Here is a 24,427-nt window from a genome sequence, read left to right as displayed (position 1 = left end):
TGGGGGCAGCGTGCAGCGCTGTGCGGCTGTCGGCTACAGTGTTGCGACTTTCTCGCTGAATCTGGCGACTTTCCAAACCCTCTTGGCGACTTTTCTTTTGACAAAAGCGACCGACGACAAATCTGGTCTTCGACTGCACAGCATCGTTTCAGGGCTGGTCTCTGAATGCAGAGTTACTTGAGGGAGCCGACTTGACCAACACACTGGTTGGTGTCCTCTTAAGATTTTGGGAGGAGCCAATAGCCATGATGCAGACATCGAGTCGATGTTATATCAAGTCTATGTCCCAGAAGAGGACGTGGATCTTTTCTGCTTTTTATGGTGGCCTGATGGCAAATTGGAAGAATTTAGGATGACAGTGTACCTCTTCGGTGCCACCTCGTCACCAATACCCCTTTCCCACTGGCCAAAAAACCCATTTAAACCCACTAACAATCGGCTTTTGGTGGCAGTGAGAAAGGCGCACCGACCCGCGTCAAACGACTCGACAAGCGACACGGGTTAAAATCGCCTTCAATCGGCTTGGCTCTGATCGGCTTGCAGTGGGAACGCCAGACCCGGGTCAACCCGCTAATTTACGTGATGACGTTGAGCGTTACGTGAAGCCATGTCAATGCACCAGTCACGTCTCATATCATGTACCAAAACAAAGCTCTGCTGGCATTTGATACTGGGATTTGATCAAAAGATCAAACAACACTGACCAAAAAAGACTGAAAAAAAGAAGCGACAGTCTGCAAAATCTCCTTAATAGCGCTAATTGTACAGCATTGAAATTAGCGCGATCACCCCCCCCCCCTGCACACCATGGTCTCCTTTGGGAAATTCCTTTGGGAAACACTGATCATGGTTTACAGCTTTTATCTACAGGAATAAGAAAAAACAAGTCAAGGATTGTTTTTATTAAGGTATCAAGGTTCATGTTATTTCTGTGTTGTTTTTTTGGGAAACCTAAAACTATTTAACATCAGTTGTGTTGTTGTTTCAGGATCCAGCAGCAGAGACCAGACTCTCCTGAACCCAGCTGTCTGTCTTTAAAGAGTGACTGGTCAAAGGACATGGACATTGTCAATGTCCTCTGATCAGCTTACATCTGATCAGCTGATCAGATGTAAGCTGTAACTAACAGTCAGACTCAGGTTATTGTAGAAAAGAACCAGTTTGTACGACGTGTTGTTGGACCAGGTCTGAAATCAGTGTCTCTGTCTGTTGTGAACGTTCTCAGGGGACATATAAAGTTCATCTTGTATTATCTCTCTGTACTGATGCTCACTTGACACTGGTTCCTCCACAGAGTGGACCAGGAGAGCTCAGAGGTTCCTAGTGGTCAGTCTGCCCAGCAGCATCAAACACACCTGGACTCCATATTTATGGTGAGGACATGTCCAACAGCTGCTGTCACATCTGTTGTGTTCACAATCATCTCCATGCTGCACTTTATTTATTTATTTATTTATTTATTTGTTTATTTAGACGGGACAGTGCATATTAGTGAGTACATGAGTACTCACTGTAAATACACCGGATTTCGCACTGCTGCTAAATTTCATCCGTAGTCCCCAAACAAAACAACAATTAACATAAAAAGTCCATAAATACTTTGACACCAGTGGATTGTCAGTCTGTCCAACATGGATCTGATGTTTGGCTCCATGGTTTTAGTTTGATGCTGTCACTCATAGAGTTTCTGTTCCAGCTGCTGGAGGAGAACATGGTCACTTTAGTCAAGAACGAGCTGAAGAAGATCCACAAGGCTCTGAGTCCAGATTACCCAGAATGCTCAGGGAGGCAGAGGGAGGATGTGGAGGTGTTGGACAGTGAGGATGAAGAGCAGAGGAGGAGCAGCAGAGAGGCATTAGTGAAGATCACGGTGAAGCTCCTGAGGAGGATGAAGCAGGAGAAGCTGGCTGAGCGTCTGCAGAGGAGTAAGAGGATTTCTCTAAAGATTCAACATGATGGACAAATGAGACGTTTTACACACATGGAGGGATACATGAATTAAAATGTTTTATTTACTTATTGATCTTTTTTCTTGTGTTTTCATTCAGAATCTGTTGCTCCAGTGTGTGAACGTAAACTCAAATCTGTCCTGAAGGAGAAGTTCCAGTGTGTGTTTGAGGGGATCTCTAAAGCAGGAAACCCAACCCTTCTGAACCAGATCTACACAGAGCTCTACATCACAGAAGGAGGGGCTGGAGAGGTCAATGATGAACATGAGGTCAGACAGATTGAAACAGCTTCAAGGAGACCAAACAGACCAGAAACAACCATCGGACATGAAGACATCTTTAAAGCCCCACCTGGAAGAGACCGACCAATCAGAACAGTGATGACAATGGGAGTGGCTGGCATTGGGAAAACAGTCTTAACACAGAAGTTCACTCTGGACTGGGCTGAAGACAAAGACAACCAGGACATACACTTCACATTTCCCTTCACCTTCAGAGAGCTGAATGTGCTGAAAGAGAAAAAGTTCAGCTTGGTGGAACTTGTTCATCACTTCTTCACTAAAACCAAAGAAGCAGGAATCTGCAGGTTTGATCAGTTCCAGGTCGTCTTCATCCTAGACGGTCTGGACGAGTGTCGACTTCCTCTGGACTTCCACAACACCAAGATCCTGACTGATGTGACAGAGTCCACCTCAGTGGACGTGCTGCTGACCAACCTCATCAGGGGGAACCTACTTCCTTCTGCTCACCTCTGGATAACCACACGACCTGCAGCGGCCAATCAGATCCCTCCTTACTGTGTTGACATGGTGACAGAGGTCAGAGGGTTCACTGACCCACAGAAGGAGGAGTACTTCAGGAAGAGGTTCAGAGATGAGCAGCAGGCCAGAAAGATCATCTCCCACATCAAGACATCACGAAGCCTCCACATCATGTGCCACATCCCAATTTTCTGCTGGATCTCTGCTACAGTTCTGGAGAAGCTGTTGAAGACCAGAGAGGGAGGAGAGCTGCCCAAGACCCTGACTGAGATGTACATCCACTTCCTGGTGGTTCAGGCCAAAGTGAAGAAGGTCAAGTATGATGGAGGAGCTGAGACAGATCCACACTGGAGTCCAGAGAGCAGGAAGATGATCAAGTCTCTGGGAAAACTGGCTTTTGAGCAGCTGCAGAAAGGAAATCTGATCTTCTATGAATCAGACCTGAAAGAGAGTGGCATCGATATCAGAGCAGCCTCAGTGTACTCAGGAGTGTTCACACAGATCTTTAAAGAGGAGAGAGGCCTGTACCAGGACAAGGTGTTCTGCTTCGTCCATCTGAGTGTTCAGGAGTTTCTGGCTGCTCTTCATGTTCATCTGACCTTCATCAACTCTGGACTCAACCTGATGTCACAACAACAAAAAACCTCCAAGAAGACTGAAACAACAGAAGTCAAATCCAGAGAGACAAACTTCTACCAGAGCACTGTGGACGAGGCCTTACAGAGTCCAAATGGACACCTGGACTTGTTCCTCCGCTTCCTCCTGGGTCTTTCACTGGAGACCAATCAGACTCTCCTACGAGGTCTGATGACCCAGACAGGAAGTGACTCATTGTCCAATCAGGAAACAGTCCAGTACATCAAGAAGACGATTGAAGAGACTCCCTCTGCAGAGAAAAGCATCAACCTGTTCCACTGTCTGAATGAACTGAATGATCGTTCTCTAGTGGAGGAGATCCAACAGGCCCTGAGATCAGGACGTCTCTCCACAGATAAACTGTCTCCTGCTCAATGGTCAGCTCTGGTCTTCATCTTACTGTCATCAGGAGAAGATCTGGATGAGTTTGACCTGAAGAAATATTCTGCCTCAGAGGAGACTCTTCTGAGGCTGCTGCCAGTGGTCAAAGCCTCCAACAAAGCTCTGTAAGTGTAGAGATAGTTGGATTTATTCATCATTATAGAAAAACACTTGTGTATTTTCAACAGTATAGATAATAAACTAATTCCTTCTTTAATTCCTCATGATCATCTCTTCAGACTGAGCGGCTGTAACCTCTCAGAGAGAAGCTGTGAAGCTCTGTCCTCAGTCCTCAGCTCCCAGTCCTCTAGTCTGAGACACCTGGACCTGAGTAACAACAACCTGCAGGACTCAGGAGTGAAGCTGCTGTCTGGTGGACTGGAGAGTCCACACTGTAGACTGGAGACTCTCAGGTGAGGATTCCATCCAGCTGTTTATCTGATGACACTTAAACACAGCAGCAGGTGTTGACAGAGGGTTCCTGTGTGTTGTTGTGTGTGTTCAGTCTGTCAGGATGTCTGGTCACAGAGGAAGGCTGTGCTTCTCTGGCCTCAGCTCTGAGCTCCAACCCCTCCCATCTGAGAGAGCTGGACCTGAGCTACAACCATCCAAGAGCCTCAGGAGTGGAGCTGCTGTCTGCTGGACTGGAGGATCCAGACTGGAGACTGGACTCTCTCAGGTATGGAGAGGCTGCTGCAGCTAGCCACACACACACCGTCTGATAGAGGAGGAGGAGCTGGAACATTTTCTATGGCCCTGTTCACACCTGGTATTAACATCTGTATCAGGTGACTGATGCATTGATGACATCAGATCCCATCACTCAGACCATATACAGAGGTGGTGTAGGCAGTGTTTCCCATACATTCATTTATTTGTGGCGCTCCTTCTGTTATTGGCATTCACACACACACACACAGAAGCGCACATGCTGTTGTGGTTAACGAGGAACCAGGACACAGTTCTGGCAGGTTGAAGCTCAGGGGCACCTTTATTCAGAGAAACCCTCACGGCAGGGAAAGGTGGGGAAAACCTCACGGCAGGGACAGGTGGGGAAAAACCTCACGGCAGGGACAGGTGGGGGCGTGCGTGTGGGGGGAAATCCTGGCTGGGTTCGGCTCGAGGAGCAGTGTGGGGCAGAGGGAGAACGCCGAGGGCACCGACAGCCTGAGCCCAGGAAGCCGAGCGTCCTGGATCGTCTGGAGGAGAGAGGCTTAAAACTAGTCTCAGGGTCACAAGAGAGCAGAAAACACAATAGTCTTGCTATCACGAGTTACTACCGGGACAAGACGGCACAATCTGGCACTGATTGCACGGCAGCGTCTCCTCTTGTCACCTCTGGTGCGCTAATTGCAGATGCGTCTCTGGTGTGTCGCTGTGATTGTGACCGGACCACAACACATGCATGACAGCAGTGCACGGTAAAAGCCAAACTCATACGGTCCGATCCTCCCCCACCCCACCACCCCGCCAACCATCCGCCACAGTCTCCTTGCAAACCTGTGGGAAACACTATTAGGCCACAGTGAAGCTCCGCTCACTCCACTGACCCCCTCTGTCTCAGTCTGACTCGTCCCAACACTGTTTATACTGAAGCCAAACAGCTGTGCAGCTTCCATCAGTCACAGTGATGTACTACTGGGATCAGGAGTTTCTCCTCATGATGACTTCAGTGTCAGTCATCATGAGTAATGACTCACTGTGTCAAATTCAGGAGAAGAGATGTCAGTGATGAAAGCAGCTGTTGGCAGTTGTGCTCTGAGCTGCAGCTTCAGCTGCAGCTGGTTGAACTGCTCCTGAACCAACAGAGTGTTTGACCTGAACAGTCCCAGAGACTGTAGACACCTGTTGAGTGTGGACACACTAATAACAACACAGCAACAAGAATCAAACCATGTCCACTGCTCAGAGACATTCGTCTCCCAGCGTCTCCAACCAAGGAGGAAATAAGAGACAGAAATCAGGCAGCACCATCAGTTTTCTGTCTGGTCAGATATGGCTGCTTTATTCCACATGATGTGACTGATCACAGTAGTTGGGTTTCCATCCACCTTTTCTTATGCGCATTTTGTGAAAATGCGCATAAATACTTGAATGGAAACGCCAGAAATTCGAATAAAGGCAGTAAATGCGCATAAAAGTTTATACGCTTGGAGGGGGTGGATTTGTCAGCGTATCGAATAAAGGAAATGCGAGTTTTTGTGATGGAAACAGATTATGCGAATTGAGGCACAGTTTGTGGGTGAAGCTGCTGGACTTCACCCAGCGACGCCCCGGTCTCCCAGCTCTCCTCTCTGCACTGCAACACAAACGCGCTCCGTAACCCGTAATGTTTTGTTTATGACGGTTAAGACGACACAAACACACGCCGTAACATCGTTATGTAACTTATTGATTTTTCACCGGCTTCGTATGTAAACAGATGCACATGGAGGAGAGGAGCATAACCAAAACAGCGGAAAAGCGAGCGGACTGTCACAGTTCCTACTGTCTTTCTGTGTAAATATCTCATGTTACAACATGAAAACCTGCAGTTTATATTCAAGTGCGGCCTATAGGCTATATGTATTTTCTTTTAAAATGTAGCTGGTGCGGATTATACAGGTGCGTCTATAGTCCGGAAAGTACGTAAATTGTCCATGATGTTGAGTGTCAGCTGAGTGTCAACTGTTGGATACATTCACGCTCTCTTATGACGTAATCTCACGGTGCACTCCTCCTAATCGCAAAACACTAATGAATGGAAACGGGCATAAATTCGCTTTGCTTTTTGCGCATTTTCACAAAATCCGCTTTTAAATTCGATACGACTTGGATGGAAACCCAGCTAGTGAGTCAGTGTGTTGCAGCTGATCTGTGTGAAGAGCAGAGAAGAACATAGTCATTAGGTGCGTTTCCATTACCCCTTGAAATGCGCAAAACCTAAATATCGAAATTAAAAACTGGTAATGGAAACACCTACATTTCGAAAAAACTCTCAAATATCGCAAAAAAGTTTTTACGCTCTCATGAGGTGGTTTTTGAGACATATCGATACAAATGTGTATCGCAAAAGTGTAATGGAAACACTTTTTTCGCTTTTCTACACGTCACCGGCGTCAACGGAGTTGTGTGTGTCCACGCTGTGTTGGTTTACGTAACTTGAGGGGATAAATGAACCACATGTTTTTTGTCATGCATTGCTGACCTGGGCATTGTTTCTCAATAAATTAGAAAAACCTTTCCTATCATTCCCCTTTTCCGTGCATGGTTGAAGGAGATTAGCTCCACGCTCCCACTCCCTCCTGTGCCGAAATGTCCCCGTAAGTCACATAAACCAGTACGGGTGTGTGGACACAACCACCTATATTGTTGTCAGCGCCTCATCACCGCTGGTGTTAAAAGGCTCCGTTCTTTCTGCAGTCAGGTTAAAGCGCACATCCACCGTGTTGGTAAACAAATAATCCCTCTATATCAACGGAGGCAACCGTGCTTGATCAGCTTGGGTTCGAGGTGGTGAGTGCGGGCCAGCGGGGGACAGAGGATGGGGCATTCGGGCTTCAGCACGGTACAACTGGCCCGTGTGAGTGTGTCCTTATTTGTGGCCGCTGCAGCGCCACACGGGCTTTGCCTTTCAGTAATCAAGCGCTGTTTTTGTCTTTGTTAAAAACAATAACAGCAACAGCTGTAGGCAGCTGAGATCGCTGTGCCGTCACCATAGAAACGCAAGACGCATTACGGCTCATTCGCAAAATACCTTTCAATGGAAACACCCGCAAATGGCAATTGCACTTTTTCAAAGTTTCAGAAAAATAGCACTTTTATTTTGCGAAAATCTGTAATGGAAACGCAGCTAGTGATCATGAGATCCTGATCCGTCCTGTCACTGTGATCAGATGGTTTCTATTAGAGCTCCTTCATCCACTCACTGCTGCTGTACCTCCTATGGAAACCTGCTCACAGCCTCATTCTTCAGCTTCCTGTGGAGTTTTCTTCAAACAAACACAAGTTGTGTTCACACTCAGTGTTCCCCCTTAACTCACTGTGTTTCACTGAGCTCTAACAAACGTGTTAAGTGTGTTTCCTTCCTCATCAAACACTGAAACCACCCACTGTTCACAGCTACATTCTTCTTCTTCTTCTCCTCCTCCTCTGCCTTTCTTGGTGCATTGTGGGATATCTGGGCTGGTCAGCTCCTCCGGTTGTGTCTTCATCTTATTTGCTGTGACGTGTGTTTGTGCAGCTTGAGAGTCAGAGAGTTAAAGTGTATGTCTCACACTGCAGTGACATCACATAGAGAAAACACATGATGAAGTGTTTCCTCCTCGTCTCCTCCTGCTCTGTATCATCACTCGATAAAGACTCCAGCTCCTTCTTCTCTGTGCTCAGTGTTCATCTATACATACAAGCCTCCATGTGAACACAGTGATAAAACAGTGTGTGTGTGTGAGAGCCATGTAATGTCCATGTGTGCATGCTGACAGAGAACGTGCTGCTCTGACCCCCCTCCTCCTTTCAGGGTGGAGCCTGCTGGAGTCCCATGGTTGACACCAGGTCTGAGGAAGTGTAAGTCTGTTTTTACTTTGAGCAGCACATTCAACTTCTGTCTTCACACTGTCACATCACTGACCTCATGAGTCTTCATCAAACTGTCAATAACTGATCACATGATCAATAACTGCAGCTGTGTCTTGTTCTCTCCATCAGATTCCTGTCGACTCACAATCGACACAAACACAGTGCACACAAAGATCAAACTGTCTGACAACAACAGGAAGGCAACACGTGTGGAGGAGCATCAGTCATATCCTGATCATCCTGACAGATTTGACCGGTGGTGTCAGCTGCTGTGCTCAGCTGGTCTGACTGGTCGCTGCTACTGGGAGGTGGAGTGGAGAGGATGGGTTGATATATCAGTGAGTTACAGAGGAATCAGAAGGAAAGGACGCAGTAGAGACTGTTGGTTTGGAAGGAACGATCAGTCCTGGAGTCTGGAGTGCTCTGATGGTGGTTACTACGTCGGGCACAATGGCAAAAGGAAACCTATCACCACCACCACCACCTCCTTCTCCTCCATCATCTCCCCCCTCCCCTCCTTCTTCCCCTTCCCCCTCCTCCCCCACTCCCCCTACTTATTCTCCTCCCCCTCTTTCCCCTCCATCATCACCTACTCCCCCTTTATCCCCCCTTTATTCTCCATCTCCCCCTCTTCCTCCTCCTCCTCATCCTCTGTCTCTTACAGAGTAGCAGTGTATGTGGACTGTCCTGCTGGCTCTCTGTCCTTCTACAGAGTCTCCTCTGACTCACTGATCCACCTCTACACCTTCAACACCACCTTCACTCAGCCTCTGTATCCTGGGTTTACACTCTTCATGTCCAATCCTGGTTCCTCAGTGTGTCTGTGTTGAATGTATCAGAGTCCTTCTGACCATTTGTGGGTGATGCTGTAAAGCAGGGGTGGCCAACCCGCGGCCAATAAGAATGCGGCTCTCCAACTTACAGTAAATTTTTAAAAAAGACGGCTCTCGCTCGCTGTAGCCAGAGCGTCAGAGCCTCTGCTGTTCCTCTTTCTTCAGCCTGGTGTTTGGCTACTTTGTATAAAAAGAGTTCAACATGTGAAAATCTAACCTCCACCTGAGCACCGTCAAAATGGCTAAATGCAAAGCTAAGCGCAAATATGAAGACAAGAACAAGACACTTCTTGAGGACTGGGAGAATGCTTGGCACATTTCAAAGCTTCAAATCTTCAGCACCATTTCAGTACACTCCATTCAAACATAATAAACATAACACAATAAAACAGCAATGACGTTAAAAAAACAAAAAAACTTTTCTCACATATTCTGTTTTCTGGATGCTATTGCAAATGTTAGGGAGGACTTGCAGTGTGATGTGAATCTGGCTGAGCAACATGTGTGCATGTATTGACAATAACTGGCCTGTAGTCTTGGGATGAGTTTAAGCCCTTTTCTGTAAATATCGTGTTTCATAGTGTTGGGACTCAGCCAAAGGGGCAGTTGTCGGTCTGAGAAGTGAAGCTCACTTCCGCGTTCAAAAAACTGCAATCCCCCCGGCTTCCTCTGGGGGCTGGTACCGGAAGGGAGCATTCTCCATAGACCTCCATGTTAAAATCGCCGACTTTACGTCCTCAGTAAACATGTTAAAAGCCTGGTACCATTACGTTTTTTGGTCTCAACCGATAGTTTCTACCCCCGCACACACTCTGAGGGGGGTGAATTTTTTTAAAACTCTACTGTTTTACTGTTATTAGGTTAAAATTCTGGCCAATTAGGGCGCAGAAACGTTGAGTGACAGGTCCGGAGACCACTGCTTCGAGGCCAGTGGGCGGGCTCTCGGCCGGCTAACGGCCGCACCGCTCCAAATATGGCAAGTCAAATCCAACATGGCGCAGTTCAAACCCCCGTAGTAGCGGCACAAAACAGACTCACCAAAACCAATGGGTGACGTCACGGTGCTACGTCCATTCTTTTTACAGTCTATGGACTCAGCCCAGTCAAAATGGAGGACAAGGCCGCATGGCTTCTTTGTCTCTCAGACAAAGGAAAACCATGGAACTCAATCCTTCACCTCTTCGCACCTAGGTGTGAAACCTCCACTACTGCCCCCCCATTGGTCAGGTATGGCCCCAGGACCTGTGAGGTCACAGGCCATATAAAAGGATAAGTGCTTTTCCTTTTCGCACTCTTCTCTTGCCCGCTCTTCAGAAGGAGCTGCCGCTCCTCTCAGCTCCTCACCTGGAGCTACTGCTATAGCTCTCCAACCTCCGTGAGGCCTGCACAAGGCAGACGCCTACACTGGAGCAACCCTTGGCAGCGACGCGAGTGCCTACCAACGGATTAAAGAACAAGAACCAACTAGCACAACACAAGGTCTGCTAGTTGAGTCAACAAGGAACGGAGCCACAACGCCAAGCGGAACAAAGAAAAGAAAAGTAAAATAAAACTCAGCACAACCATCTCAGAAACTCTAGATGCAGGCTAAATATATTATGGCTCAACAACATGCTCTTTATTCATGTTGCTGGTCTCATCTAGTTGTGCTAATGTCACTGACATTAACAAAATAAAAAGTAAAAAAAAAATTCAAATCTGTATTAGCCTCTCTGATCAGTGGCATTGAAAATCACACACTGTCACTCTTGCAGGACAACTTGCAGAGCAAAAGTCGGATTTCACACACCCTCATATCACTGTCACCACTGTATCCAAGCAACATCCACTGCTGTCACATCGCTAGCATAAAATGCTAACATCAGAAAAAACGTTAAGACTCTGTAATTAATAAAATAGCTGTAAATTGATCCTATTGCTTTTATCGGGACTGTAACTATGCATCCTTGATCGCTGATCCGAGCTGACATTGTCGTCTTATCTAAGTTACAGTTAATAAAGGTTATCTCGGATGATAACGCTAGCGCTAATGCTAACGCTAAAGTTATGCATCGATCTTTTCACATCCTATTTATGAAACAAAAGTAGGCTACTGCTAACATTCCCACGAAACAAACTGGTAAAAGCTTGTTTAATAACCTCGGAGTGAACACCAGTTGGGTAACTGTTACAAAGATTAGATAAATGCTTACCTGATATTAATGGTGCGTTCCAGGCAACCCGTAACTCGTGTTTTTCCGACCTGTTCCTATGGTTACCCGTTAGAACGTACAGTCAAACTCGTAACTTCCCACCTGTGAACTCGTACTAGATCGATCTACTCCCAGTTCCCAGTTAGTAACTCGTAACTTGCCTGGAACGCTACAAACTCGTAACTGGTGACTTGAAGTCGTGACTTACGGGTTCAAAAGCCTGCCTGGAACGCACCATAAGAAATGATGTGCCAGTTGCAGAGGTCAAACTGCCACTCAGTGGTCTCCGGGGAACAATGACTCCGTCACTGACCTGGCTCCCTTAGAAAAATGACGGGGGTCTGGTAAAACGCGCTACAAGCAGGCAGCAGCCGTTAAAAAAATACAGTATCATACCAAATTAAAATACAGTATCATACGTATTTTTTTGAAATTACAGTACAGTACTGTATATTGTGAATGTTCCCACTAAAACTTCCCATGATGCACTGCAAATTACAGTAATTTACTACAAAAGGGGTTTACAGTATTATACTGGCTGATATATGGTAAATAACAGTATTACAGATCTGTCTAACAGTGCACTTCACACCTCACAGACACATGATCACCGACACATAGCCATACACTCTCACCAACACACACACACACACACACACATGTGTACATAGTGTATGTAGCTTGTCTTAGTTTCATGTTTTGTTATCCCATTTTCTAGATGTGTACAATAAACTTCCTTGAAACTTTGCTCGTCTGTTAATGTTGTACAATAGTGAGTCAGCGCGAGTTGTTTAGTAGAGCCGTGGAGTGAGGGACAAAGGAAAACTTAGGAATAAAGGAATATTTCTTACATTCCTTTATTTCTTAAATTGTACTGTTAAACTGGTTTGATGGTGGTATGCTATGGTTATAATCATGTATGTTCAAAATGTATCTGAAATTAAAGGTGTACAGAAATGGCCGTTTGTCCTGTTTGTCGCGCCGAGTTGTCACGAGCTGCAACACGAGTTTACCCGAGTAAGGAAAACGAATTTGATTGGTCGTTATCGAGCGGGCGGGATATTCAAAGCTTGGGGCGAGACCGAGCTCCGTGTGTGTGTGTGTGTCTCAGACGTTTGAATGACGGATGACGGATCCAATATTAGTGGCGGATGAATCGTGTACAGGCTGACGTATAATCCGTGCGCCTGCATTATCCAATGCGGAAAAAAAAATACACACTTTCATCCCGGATTTACTCAAAAATAGAATTTTGCACAAACTTTGGCCTACATCGTCTGATAGATGAGTTATCACATTAATTTTATGATCCAGAGTGGGCTCAAATTCAGTTTTCTTTTCTGTACACCTTTAAACAAATAAAATTCCAAATCTGAAAAGTTTATTGCAAAACAACTGTCAAAGTGGCGTGGCATACAACATTCAAATAAAACAGCATTTTTGTAGCAACATAAACAGCACCAAAATAAATTACTAAAATTAAAATGAAAACAAAATGGTGTCTGTAGTAGCCTACCAAAATAAAATTTCAACACACAAACAAAACATTCTCATCACCATGAGTCAACAAATAAATTGTCACCAAAATAACACCAACATCTTCTGAACATCAACTAAATCAAATGAACTAAGTCAATAACTGTGAAACTTAGCACAAAAATGAAACATAACTAACACAGTGGAAAGTCTGTTTACATGATTACTTGTACTTCAGAGTGAACAGCTTTCTCTGCTTGACCTCTTTCCATTTGGCCAGTGCCTCTTCAAAAGGGAACTCTGAGCTTTTGGGCCCCAGGCTGACCTTGAGAAGCTGCTCTTGATGTTCTGATGACAGCCTGTTCCTGTTCCTGTGAAGGGTGAGGATGAGGTTCTGAGCAGAGAACCCTCATTCACAGCCAGCTGACTTTCCGAGTTCCCGCTCGGAAATTTCATCTGGAACGCACCCTGAAGTCGGAAACCTCACCAGCCCCGACTTGACCACATCATAAAAACGTCATCCAGAATGCCTGCATTGTACATCAACAATAGTGAAAGCTCTTGTAATGTATTATTTACTAGCACGTATTGTTTTGTTTTTGTGAAATTAAATAAGTGGTAAATGTAGTACTGTCCAACGTCTATCTGTGGACATGGTATGGTATGGTTTAAATACCGTTCTGTGTTGTTTTCAACCGGTATTGCAGGAGGTAACAGGAGGTGTTGACGTTTTCCGACTTGTTTAGTGGAATACCGTCAACTCGGGTGTGACGTAATTCCCAGCTCCGACTTCCGAGGTAACTGGAAGGCACCATATGCACAGCCAGGGTGGTGGCCAGTTGAGCAAGGATGCTGAGGTTGAGGAAATCTTTCTGGTGATATTTTGTCACCAATGCCCAAAGCTTCCACATGCTGTCTCTGGGGTAGTGATGTGCTTTTGTAACAAAGGTGAGTTGGCACAAGAAGGAGGAGAAGGATTTTGGAGTGTTCACATGCATTTATTTGGCCCAAACCTGTGGGCAACAATTTAGATACCATATTTGTCGTCATCCATCTCTTTTTATCTACACAAACATACAGAAGGACACTCATTACACACACAAAAAAGAACCACAGTCTCTGTACATAGCTCTAAACGAGGCATATCTGTAATATAAAATAGTTTGTAAAACTTGTTCTGAACGTAAAAACTACTGAAAACAACTGATAAGCATATTTGCCATTGCCATTTACATTCTCTGTTTACATCTTCCATCACACATTCAATAGGTTAAATCCACATTTACGCCGAAAACAACAAAAATTGTTGGTGGGATTTCCTGGTCGAACCCACCCTCAGCCATTGTAAACATCCCTGAGGGGAAGAAGGGAGGGGCTACAGAAACCTGGAGGACCACGGGGGCTCAGGAGGAACAAAAAGAAAGCAAAGTGCAGCAAAATGCCCTCTCACAGGTAAAAAGAAAAGAAAATTGATAATAATATACATTTTATTTAGAAAGCGCCTTTCACGCCACTCAAGGACACTTTACAGCAGTTAAAATCATCAAACACCAAAACACAGAATAAATCATCAATAAACACACCGAAACACAAGAGCACAGAATAAACAACATTAAAACATCAGTAAGAAAGAAAGAAAGAAAAAAAGAAATAAATAAAACTGTGCAGAATAAAAGAGAAAAAGTTAGGGTGAGGGGTGGTGGGGTGGATAAGCAATTTGAAACAGGTGGGTTTTGATTTTTGTTTTGAAAAGAGGGAGAGAGTCAATGTAACGGATGTGAGATGGTAAAGAATTCCAGAGTCGGGGAGCAGAGCGACTGAAAGCTCTGCTCCCCATGGTGCTGAGGAGAGCAGGGGGCACAGTGAGGTGGAGAGAGGAGGAGGATCTGAGGGAGCGTGCTGGAGTGGCAACGTGGAGAAGGTCAGACAAGTATGGAGGGGCGAGGTTGTGGATGGCTTTGAAAGTATACAGAAGGATTTTGAATTGGATTCTTAATGTGACCGGGAGCCAGTGAAGTTGCTGTAGGATCGGGGTGATATGGTGGGAAGAAGTAGTTTTGGTGATGACACGTGCAGCGGAGTTTTGAACCAGTTGAAGCTTATGGAGAGACTTGTGAGGAAGACCGAAAAGGAGAGAATTGCAATAATCAAGACGGGAGGTGACGAGACTGTGGACAAGAAACGCACCATATGATAACTATAGTAATGTGTCAGGATATAAACTAAATATACAGAAGTGTGAAGCAATGGTTCTAGGACTAGGAGCCCTAGTAAGCAGAGAGGTGAAGAACTGTGCTACCAGAGAATAACAAATTATTGTATCAGTTGAATTACAAAGACTTGGAAGCACATGTTAGACAGGATATGCATAGGTGGAAATTAGCCATATGGTCTTTGGGTAGAAGAATAGATGCAATCAGAATGAATGTACTCCCTCGTTTTTTTATTTTTATTTCAAACAATACCACTATATATATGTGCGAACACTTTCAAAATCTGGGATACAATGATTGGTAAATTTATATGGGATGATAAGAAACCTAGAGTTAAGATGAAGACCTTGAAAATGCCCAAAGAGAGGGGGGAACTTGCTCTCCCAAACTTGAAGCATGATTATATGGCAGCGCAAATGAAGGACATACTGTAGGCTATGCACCTGGTTAAATGACAACTCAGAGGCAAAGTGGAGATCAATAGAGATGTTTATGTGTCATGGTTCAATAACGATTCCTTTCTGTACAGAATACCAACGAAAAGTACCAGTAAAAGATAATATATCACTTAGAAACACTCTAGAAATTTGGGCTAGAATTAAAAATGTTGTTGAAATAAAGAAAGACTTACTGGCTCTGAGAGAGATAAAAGAAGACCCTGAATTCATGCCTAACAAAACGGATGAAGCCTTCGACATCTGGGCACAAAAGGGACTGACCATTTTTGGGCAGTGTTTAAATGAGAAGGGAATAATACAATTTGAATCTTTAAGTAAAGCGTATCATTTGCCACATTCCCACTTCTTCCGATATTTACAAATAAGAAGTTATATCCATAGTGAATAGAAAATAAGACCAGCAGAGACTTACATCCACTGGTACAATTTTTGATAAAGAATTATGAAAAAATTAAAGTCCCACATCAAATCTCGGCTGTATATACTATTTTGGAAAATAACTGTAAATATCAAGATACAAAGGCAAAACTGAAATGGGAAGAAGAATTGACCCTTTGTCAAGGCCCCGCCCCCCACGGTTACTGTTGCTAGGTTGGACAAACAATGGTCACGGAAGGGTTAACTCCCATTGGAAACCATTGAAAATTAGGCAGATTTAAATTGCTAGTAAGGAAAATTTGAATTAACTTATACATCAGAAAAATAGTGTCCATGATAGAGGACAGACGTGGCTCAACAGCGGTTAAACGGGCATTACCTGACTTTTCCGAAAAATGGGGGAAAATCATTGTTTTGGTCACTCACTAGCTAGTAGCTAACGGCGCTAGCTAACGTTAGCTACAAGCTAATCTCCGCCGATCTCCCGTTTCTCCTCGTAAAACTTCACAAAGTTAAAAAGACATTAGCAGCGGTAATGTTACGTTTGCTAGATAACTTTGAAGGTATTAGATCTTCTCTGTCTATGAACACGACCAGAGAGTGGACTGGAGAATGAATGAGCTTCAATAGCACTTCAGTACAGCCAGGGAAAACGGCTCACTTCTCATGAGGACTGCACACAACAACAAAAAAAGAAAGAAAAAAAAACAAAAAAAAAACAACAACAAACAAACCTATGCAATTAACCCCTGACCTATGCCTACAGCTCCCCCTAGTGGACCACCCCCAAACCCTATTATTAAGCTCAACTAAATACATAACAGAAGGTTAAAGTAATATGTATACAGTAGCCTACATGTTTATTGATGTCTTAGGTTTGGGGAATGGGATAAAAATGACTCCATGAATACGTTCCAGATATCGTGAGTTGCTACTGCAGGAACCCCAGGCACATTTTAACTATATTGAAAAATTAGTAGTTTTTGCCGAAAAACTTGCTGTCTACCTATCTTGTTTCATAGGGTTTCATGCCAGAGTTGTCCAACCTTAGAATGTTGCGCAACACGTGACATGGGGAGAAGCGCTCTGATTGGTGGAACAGCAGACCAATCAGAAGGCCAACAAAGGGTCAATTGAATATAGACCTATCAGAGGAGAGTTGGAAGGAAATGAATCAGAATGTTCACACAACAACTGTATCGCCGTATTGGAGGGAATATGCATGGAAAATACAATCACGATACTTCATAACACCGGTGCAGCAAGCTAAATATAATAATACAATATCAGCAAGCCAGTGGCGTGCACAGACTTTTTGAAGGGCAGGGGCGAAAAGGAAAAAAAAGGGGCACATAATAGCGCGTCCTTGCCAGTGAAGAGGGCACTTTAGCACGCGTTTTGGCTTCCCTGAGCGCACTTTAACATGTGTTTTGGCTCCCAAGAGGCCACTTTAGCACATGTTTTGGCTCCTAGATGTGGCTCCTAGAGGGCACTTTCAGGGCTGCCAAGTTTCAGAACATGACAAGAGTGAGACCATAGCGACATGGTGCGTTGGCGAAAAAAATTTGGCCTTTTTTAACGTCGATTTGGCCTGTTTTGATACCTTAAGACTAAAAAAATGTCGATTTGGCCTGTTTTAACATGTGTTTTGGCTCCCAAGAGGGCACTTTAGCACACGTTTTGGCTGCCATGAGGGCATTTTAGCACACATTTTGGCTGCCATGAGGGCACTTAATCACGTGTTTTGGCTCCCAAGAGGGCACTTAAGCACGCGTTTTGGCTCCTAGAGGGCACTTAAGCACGCGTTTTGGCTCCTAGAGGGCACTTAATCACATGTTTTGGCTCCCAAGAGGGCACTTTAGCACACGTTTTGGCCCCCAAGAGGACACTTAGCACGTGTTTTGGCTCCTAGAGGGCACTTTAGCACACATTTTGGCCCCCATGAGGGCACTTTAACGCGCGTTTTGGCTCCCAGGGGGCACTTTAGCACGCGTTTTTCAACAATTGGGCCACGAGGGGGGGCAACCGCCCCCCCTGCCCCCCCCCCCGTGCACGCCACTGCCTGCTGGAGGGAATGTGGCGAACCATACGCTAATGTTCAACATATATTCTGGTCATGTCCCAGAAAGAAATCAGTCATATTTTAAGATGTGCTGTACAACTAAATATGGATTATATGCTATTGGGAAGGACCATAGACACACCCCATGAGGAAAATGATGACTATTTGCTCAGGGTGCTGCGTATAATTGCCCTAAAACAAATCACCAGAATCTGGCTTCAGAAAACCCCTCCAACAATAGAAAAATGGAGGGACACCATTCAACAGGTACATCAAATGGAGTATGTAACATGTAAAATGAGGGGTAACCTCAGACTATATGAGATAAGATGGGCCAAGTGGTCAGCCTAGTACAATTCATTTAACCATAATGTTGTTGTAACTGTGGTTATCCTGCTTGTTGTAATTTTTTTTTTCTTTTTTTAAAATGTATTATTTATTTACTGAGTGTTTGTTTATGTGGTTGTTGATGTTATATGTTTTCTTTTCTTTTTCTTTTTTCCATGTGTATGATGTTGTGACTGTTACGTTGTCTATGACCTTTTTTTCATGTGTACATGTAGGTACAAACACGTGGTGACTTTAAAAATAAAGTAAAAAAAACAAACAATTATTGATTTATACTGATCAACTCATTTAAAAAAGTCTTGTCTTTAAGAAATGCAGCGTCAAATTGTCTGTATTGTAGTGTATTACAGCAGACTACTTACAGTAAAGAGTTGCTGTATTTACAGTATGGCACTGTACTACAGCATTTTACAAGTGGGAAGCACTGTTATTGTGCACTACAGTAATATGGGTTGATGTAGTATACGTATGTACTTTACATTACTGTAATTTTACTCTGCACCACATAATAGGATTGCAACAGAACCTTCCACAGGTGGAAGAGGACCCATTTTACTCTGCAACAAGAGGAAGCCCTTTGTGCACTGGTGATTACAATGACATAAGGTTGAGAGAGATACAAAGTGAGAATGACAATATCTTTGGGAACATTTAATCAGTTTGTAGATGAAAACATGTGGCCAGACAGACAGGAACTGGATGTGCAGGAATGATTTACAGAACACACTAATATTGTTTAAAGTGCACAACTCTTGCACAGCTCTACCCAAAGGATGTTTCTTATGTTTGGTGTAAATAAGTGACTGTAGTGTATCAAATTACTGTAGAACTGCAAAGAGTAAAGTAAAAAATATGAAACATATGTATTCAGCATCAGTTACTCCACTAAATACATTAATGTGTAACTTTACTGTAGTTTTCATTTGAAGTACCTGTAAATGTCAGTGAATGAAATGACTGCCATCTAGTGGTCAGTCTTCTTGTTGAGGGAGCAGGATATAAAATGGAGGAGACCATTGTCACCTGTAAACTCCACCTGTGTGTCTATGCGCATCTCCATCATCTCTTCCTTTGTTCTCCTCCGGCTGGAGCAGCGTTTGTGCCGCTGACCTTTTCTTTAGTTTGGACCATGTTCGTGGCACTTTGAGTGAGTTTCTCTGGAGTATTGTAATTATTTACAATCTTTGTGTTGGTGCGGTCTCCTCATAGTTTGGTTTTGTTTATTGTTATTAGGAGACACAAGTAGAGACGGCACCTTCCATCCTGCATTAGCTCCCTTGGTTGAGTGGAACAAGGTATGTGTGACCTCAATTTTGGGCTATTACTTAACTCTTGATGTCTTGTTTTATTTTTTGTTTTGATAATCAGGTTTTAGTAATATTGTAATGGTTTAATAAAAAATAGTTTTTTTATTTTATTGGGATGGTGATAAGTTTGGCGCATTTTGAATCTGTAGGCTATTGGGGAATTCTAAGTGAAGTGTTTAATGTGTTTAACTTTTTTTTATTCCTCTGCATAGTTTTCACGGTGCTACACTGAGGGCAATAAACTTAAGCACCCGTATGAAACTTTCCGCATCATTCTTTGGGAACCAATTAAGGGTCCGCTATAGTCACCAAGACTGATATTTTTGCATTAGAAAACACTTAGAGAATAAACTGTCATAATGAAAACAAAGCCAAAGACATATGACTCTTTAAATGTCTAGAAACTGGGACAAAGACAGATAATGCGATTGGAAATCGATTTTCTTCTGCATGTATTCGCCTTAATCGGACTGAAACTGGACACTGCATGTGCGCTGCTCCAGAAACGGCACAAAGTGGAGCAGAGAAGCCGCACGAACAAGAAAAACCCGGCGTCAGCGGCGATTCAGTGCATTTTTTTTTCCACACAGTGCGACCAGCGAGAAGTTGTGTTTTATAAAAAAAAAATAGAAAAATAAAAAGGAAGCCATCTGTTTCCGAATGAGACAAATGACGGTTCACTGGCTTCCTTTTTTTTTTTTTTAAGGAACACTGGCTTCCTTTTTTTTTTAACTGGACTGGAGTTGAGAATTTATTAAGTTATTAAATTGTTCATATCCAGGTTTTTACTCGGTGACAGAAAAGTCAACAGGACAGGGAAATACATAATGTGTAACTGGGGGCTGTATTGACCTGCTGAAACGACGCACAGCGCCGTCGTCGCATGTAAACTGGGACAAGGACAAAATCTGAGGAGACGCTCAAATCGAGGTGAGAGCAGAGATCTGTAGCTGTGACAGGTAGGTGCTTTTGCGATGTTAAACTCCCGCCCCTCTTATCTTATCTGATCTTATCTATAATCATTTGCAATAAAAAGTCTAGGACGTCCAACTGGTTTTCCCCTCCCCTCCCCCCCTCCACTTCTTCATTGTGTAAAGTTTACTTTCACTTTCATCCAGCGGGTGTGTCGCAGTTCATTTTCTCGTGTGAAGGTAAGGTGAACAGTCTGAATGTTTTCCTCGCTGACACCTGTCGTTACCTGAGTTCTCTGTCCTTCAACTTGTCGTTATGTTGTTGTTGTTGTGTTGTTGTGTTATTATAATGTTACTGTAGCTGAGTCGGAGCTGTAACTGTAAAGTCTGGACGGACAGAAATGTCCGCCATGTTGTGTGGTTGTTGTCGGTAGAAGCGCTGGAATAAGAGGCAAGGCAAGGCAAGGCAATTTTATTTGTATAGCCCGTTTTTACAAACAAAACAGCAGAGTTAGTGGATGGTCAGTAGTTTTAACAGGACTGATGTGGAATCAGTGTGGCGGACTGAGGGCTCACGGGGTTTTTAAGGCTCTAGATCACATTATGTCAAACTCCCGCATGATAATATCAAATTACTATTAGAGCTGGTTGCACGTACCACTATACACTACAAATCCCACAATGCACTGCCAGTGCGTTGGCACCTTGTGTATGGTTGGCACAGACTGTAGCGTTGGCACGTCTATCAGAGTCCTTGTCCAACTTGTTTAGTTTGTTTGTTTTATTATGGATCCCCATTAGTCCTCACCTTGGTAAGGACTATTCTTCCTGGGGTCCAGACACTCATATGTGACAATCAAAACATAATACAATAACTTACAGAATTAGATAAATGACAAACAACAAAATAAAACAAAATAATAAGAATAAAAAAATATTTTACAAATACAAACCAACTTTGACTTTTCAAAACCTTAAAAAAATGTGAGTTCTTTACTAATAATGGCCTCTTTTATTTTCTTTTTTAATCTCCATTTGTTTTCAATGTTGGTCATATATGGTGGGAGCCTATTCCAATATGTCACTGCTCTGTTCATTACAGTTCTCCTACTTACTACTTGTTCATCAGCATATTGATGATATTGTGTGATTCTATCTCTGAAACAAGATGTCTGCTCTTGGTGAATTCTTATATAATATTTGCCTGACTAGTTTGTAAATGCACTTGTTTGCAATAAAGAGAAGGAAAAAAACAACTTGTTCATCAGCACCAGCAACCTAGCAGCATGTGTCTGCAGACCCGGAGACCTGCAGTCAGTCCCCCTTCTTGCTGCGAAATGACCGATATGACTGAAGGCACGAGTGTAAGTCTGCACGTGTCGGCAAGGCCCCATGAGTTGACGACATAAGTAGCTATAAAAAATATATTAATGATAGTCAAAGTTCTTGATATTGGTTAATGGTTAATCACGTGCATCCCTAATTTAGAAATGACTATGTAAAGCTGCAGATAGAGCCATTAGAAATGAACGCAACTGATTAATGTTGTTTTATATGCAATAACTTACAGGCTTTGTTAGTTTTAGGTTCAATATGTGCAAAAAAGTCATTTCAGTAAGTTCTCAATAAACAACCAGTCTGGCCCTCTACTTGTACCAATTTTAAAATTTAAATTGGCGTATCAAAAAAAGGAAAAACCACACGCACATCCGTGCCAAAATCTTTGGGCAGGTGCTGAGCCGGTGACATACAAAGATAAAAAGAAAATAGAACGGCTCGCACACCACAGGGCTCCAAAATGCAGTCCATTTATTCACAGGAGATAATGTGTAACGTTTCGAGCAACAACCGCTCTTCGTCAGACATGACATTTAAATTGGCTCCTGCTTCAACAGCTACTACAGTCTATTGATGAACATTAGTCTGATCAATACTCAAATGACTGTATTGATTATTGATTTTCCAGTGTTGATCAGTGTTCAGTAACAGGTTCTTCACAGTATCTGAGTATATTTAGTGCAGTACAGTTGTGAGGTACTTGCACTTTCCTTGAGTATTATATAGCATACTGCAGCTCATGTACCTGACAGGTGAAGCTACTGGTCACTTTCCAGCTGCAGGTTGTAGATGTAAAAACACCTGGTGAGCTCAGAAACACAAGATTAAAGATGTAACCACAGCATGTTTGTCCTGTGAGTCTGTAGGTTACAGCTCACTGACTCATGTCTGTGTTTACACAGCAAACACTCTCTGGGTTAATCATTGGACACAAAACATCAATATTGTTGTGGAGAATCTTTTAGAGCTGCAAGAGTTCAATCAACATTTTCAAGCAGAAAATTTCAGTTTTCAGCCTGAAAAACTGAAGATTTCCTTGTTTTCTCTGTTTGATTTGACTGTAAGCTGAATGTTTTTGTCTCTGTGATTGTTGCTGTGCGAGAAAACGAGACATTTGAAGACGTGGCCTCAGACTGAGAGGAACCTGAACGCATCATCTGTATTTTGTGACATTTGATGGAGCAGACGATGAATGGATGGACAGAGACAATAAGTGTCGTGGCAGCTGGAGAGTGTTTTGTGTTAAGAGAAATGACTGAATGTTGTGATAGTGGAGCTGTGAGGTGAAATAAGTCTTGGCCCAGTTGTTGTGTGTGTAATAATCAGCTGTAGCTTATTTGATCCAGTGGTTTTCTACAGGGACGCTGTCCACACAGAGACTGTGTCACATCAACTCAGTGGATCTCAGTCCTTGTGTGTGTCAGTGGATGGAAACAGTCCATGGATCATGTTGCTGGGCTGCAGCTTCATGACGCCATCTAGTGGACTGATAGTAGAAGTACAGCAGCTGATGGCAGCTTCCTCTTCCTCACTGCTGTGTGACTGCATTCAGCTGCCACTGATATGAAGCAGAGGAGAAGAGCCAATCAGTGGAGGAGCAGCTGGAGACATGATGGACATGTGAGCTGCTGTGCAGATGAATGATGTGTGTTTCCTCTGCAGGTGAAGCAACAAAGTGTGTGTGAGCTGATGTGGATGTGAGCTCAGCAGCATGGATCAGTGTGAGGACAAAGAGGAGGGAGCCCCTCCCTCTAAAACCAAAAGCCAGACCAGAGGTCAAAGGTCAGAATTTAAAACAGTCAGAAATACTTTTCTCTCTAAAAGTCAGTTGTTGTGTTTATTAAAAGATTGAATATATTTTTCATCAGTTTTTCTCCAATATGCACATTTATCAGTTGTGTTGTTGTTTCAGGATCCAGCAGCAGAGACCAGACTCTCCTGAACCCAGCTGTCTGTCTTTAAAGAGCAACGACTCAAAGGACTTACCCGTTAACTTTAAAGGAGGACGTGGATCAGCTGATAAGATGTAAGAGACAAAACTAAATTACAAAGCTTTTGAGTTTCTGCTGGACACCTGTTGTCCAGCTGCAGTAAAGAGTCCCTGCCTGAAAATCCACATGTTAATATTCAGTGATGCTCACAGTGCAGCTCAGGATCAACAGGAAATATGTCTTGATATTGGTTAATGGTTAATCATGTGCTTCCCTAATTAGAAATGACTATGGAAAGCTGCAGATAGAGCCATTAGAAATGAATGCAACTGATTTTATTTATTTATTTAATGATTAATGATGTTTTATATGCAATAACTTACAGGCTTTGTTAATTTTAGGTTCAATATGTGCAAAAAGGTCATTTCAATAAGTTCTCAATAAACAACCAGTCTTGCCCTCGACTTGTACCAATTTTTAAATGTTGGCCCATTGCGTATTTGAGTTTGACACCCCTGATCTAAAACCACTCTGTGTGGGGAACATCAGAACCAGACCACAGGTCAAAGGTCAGAATTTAAAACAGTCAGAAATACTTTTCTCCCTAAAAGTCGTTGTTGTGTTTATGAAAAGATTGAAGACATTTTTCATCTGTTTTTCTCCAACATGCACATTTATCAGTTGTGTTGTTGTTTC

General features: G+C 43.4%; 1 protein-coding gene across 1 annotated transcript; it reads left to right on the top strand.

Moving 5' to 3' along the window:
- Positions 1 to 2,705: 2,705 nt before the first annotated feature.
- LOC146989271 (protein NLRC3-like) lies at positions 2,706 to 9,180 on the top strand. Its single transcript, XM_085775238.1, has 5 exons — positions 2,706 to 3,852; positions 3,967 to 4,140; positions 4,233 to 4,406; positions 8,226 to 8,272; positions 8,414 to 9,180. Exons 1-5 carry the CDS (start codon positions 2,756 to 2,758, stop codon positions 9,112 to 9,114), a joined length of 2,193 nt encoding a protein of 730 aa, XP_085631364.1. The 5' UTR covers positions 2,706 to 2,755; the 3' UTR covers positions 9,115 to 9,180.
- The last annotated feature ends 15,247 nt before the right edge of the window (positions 9,181 to 24,427 follow it).

This window comes from Trachurus japonicus, chromosome 4, assembly GCF_045865225.1.
Source record: "Trachurus japonicus isolate A0001 chromosome 4, Traja_1.0".
Taxonomy (NCBI): domain Eukaryota; kingdom Metazoa; phylum Chordata; class Actinopteri; order Carangiformes; family Carangidae; genus Trachurus; species Trachurus japonicus.
This window is presented reverse-complemented; position numbering and strand designations above follow the sequence as displayed.

Coding starts and splice junctions, on each gene's coding strand:
- LOC146989271 (XM_085775238.1), top strand. CDS start 2,756: ATGGTGACAGAGGTCAGAGGGTTCACTGACCCACAGAAGGAGGAGTAC. Junction 4,141..4,232: donor TGTAGACTGGAGACTCTCAG/GTGAGGATTCCA, acceptor GTGTGTGTTCAG/TCTGTCAGGATGTCTGGTCA. Junction 8,273..8,413: donor GACACCAGGTCTGAGGAAGT/GTAAGTCTGTTT, acceptor TCTCTCCATCAG/ATTCCTGTCGACTCACAATC.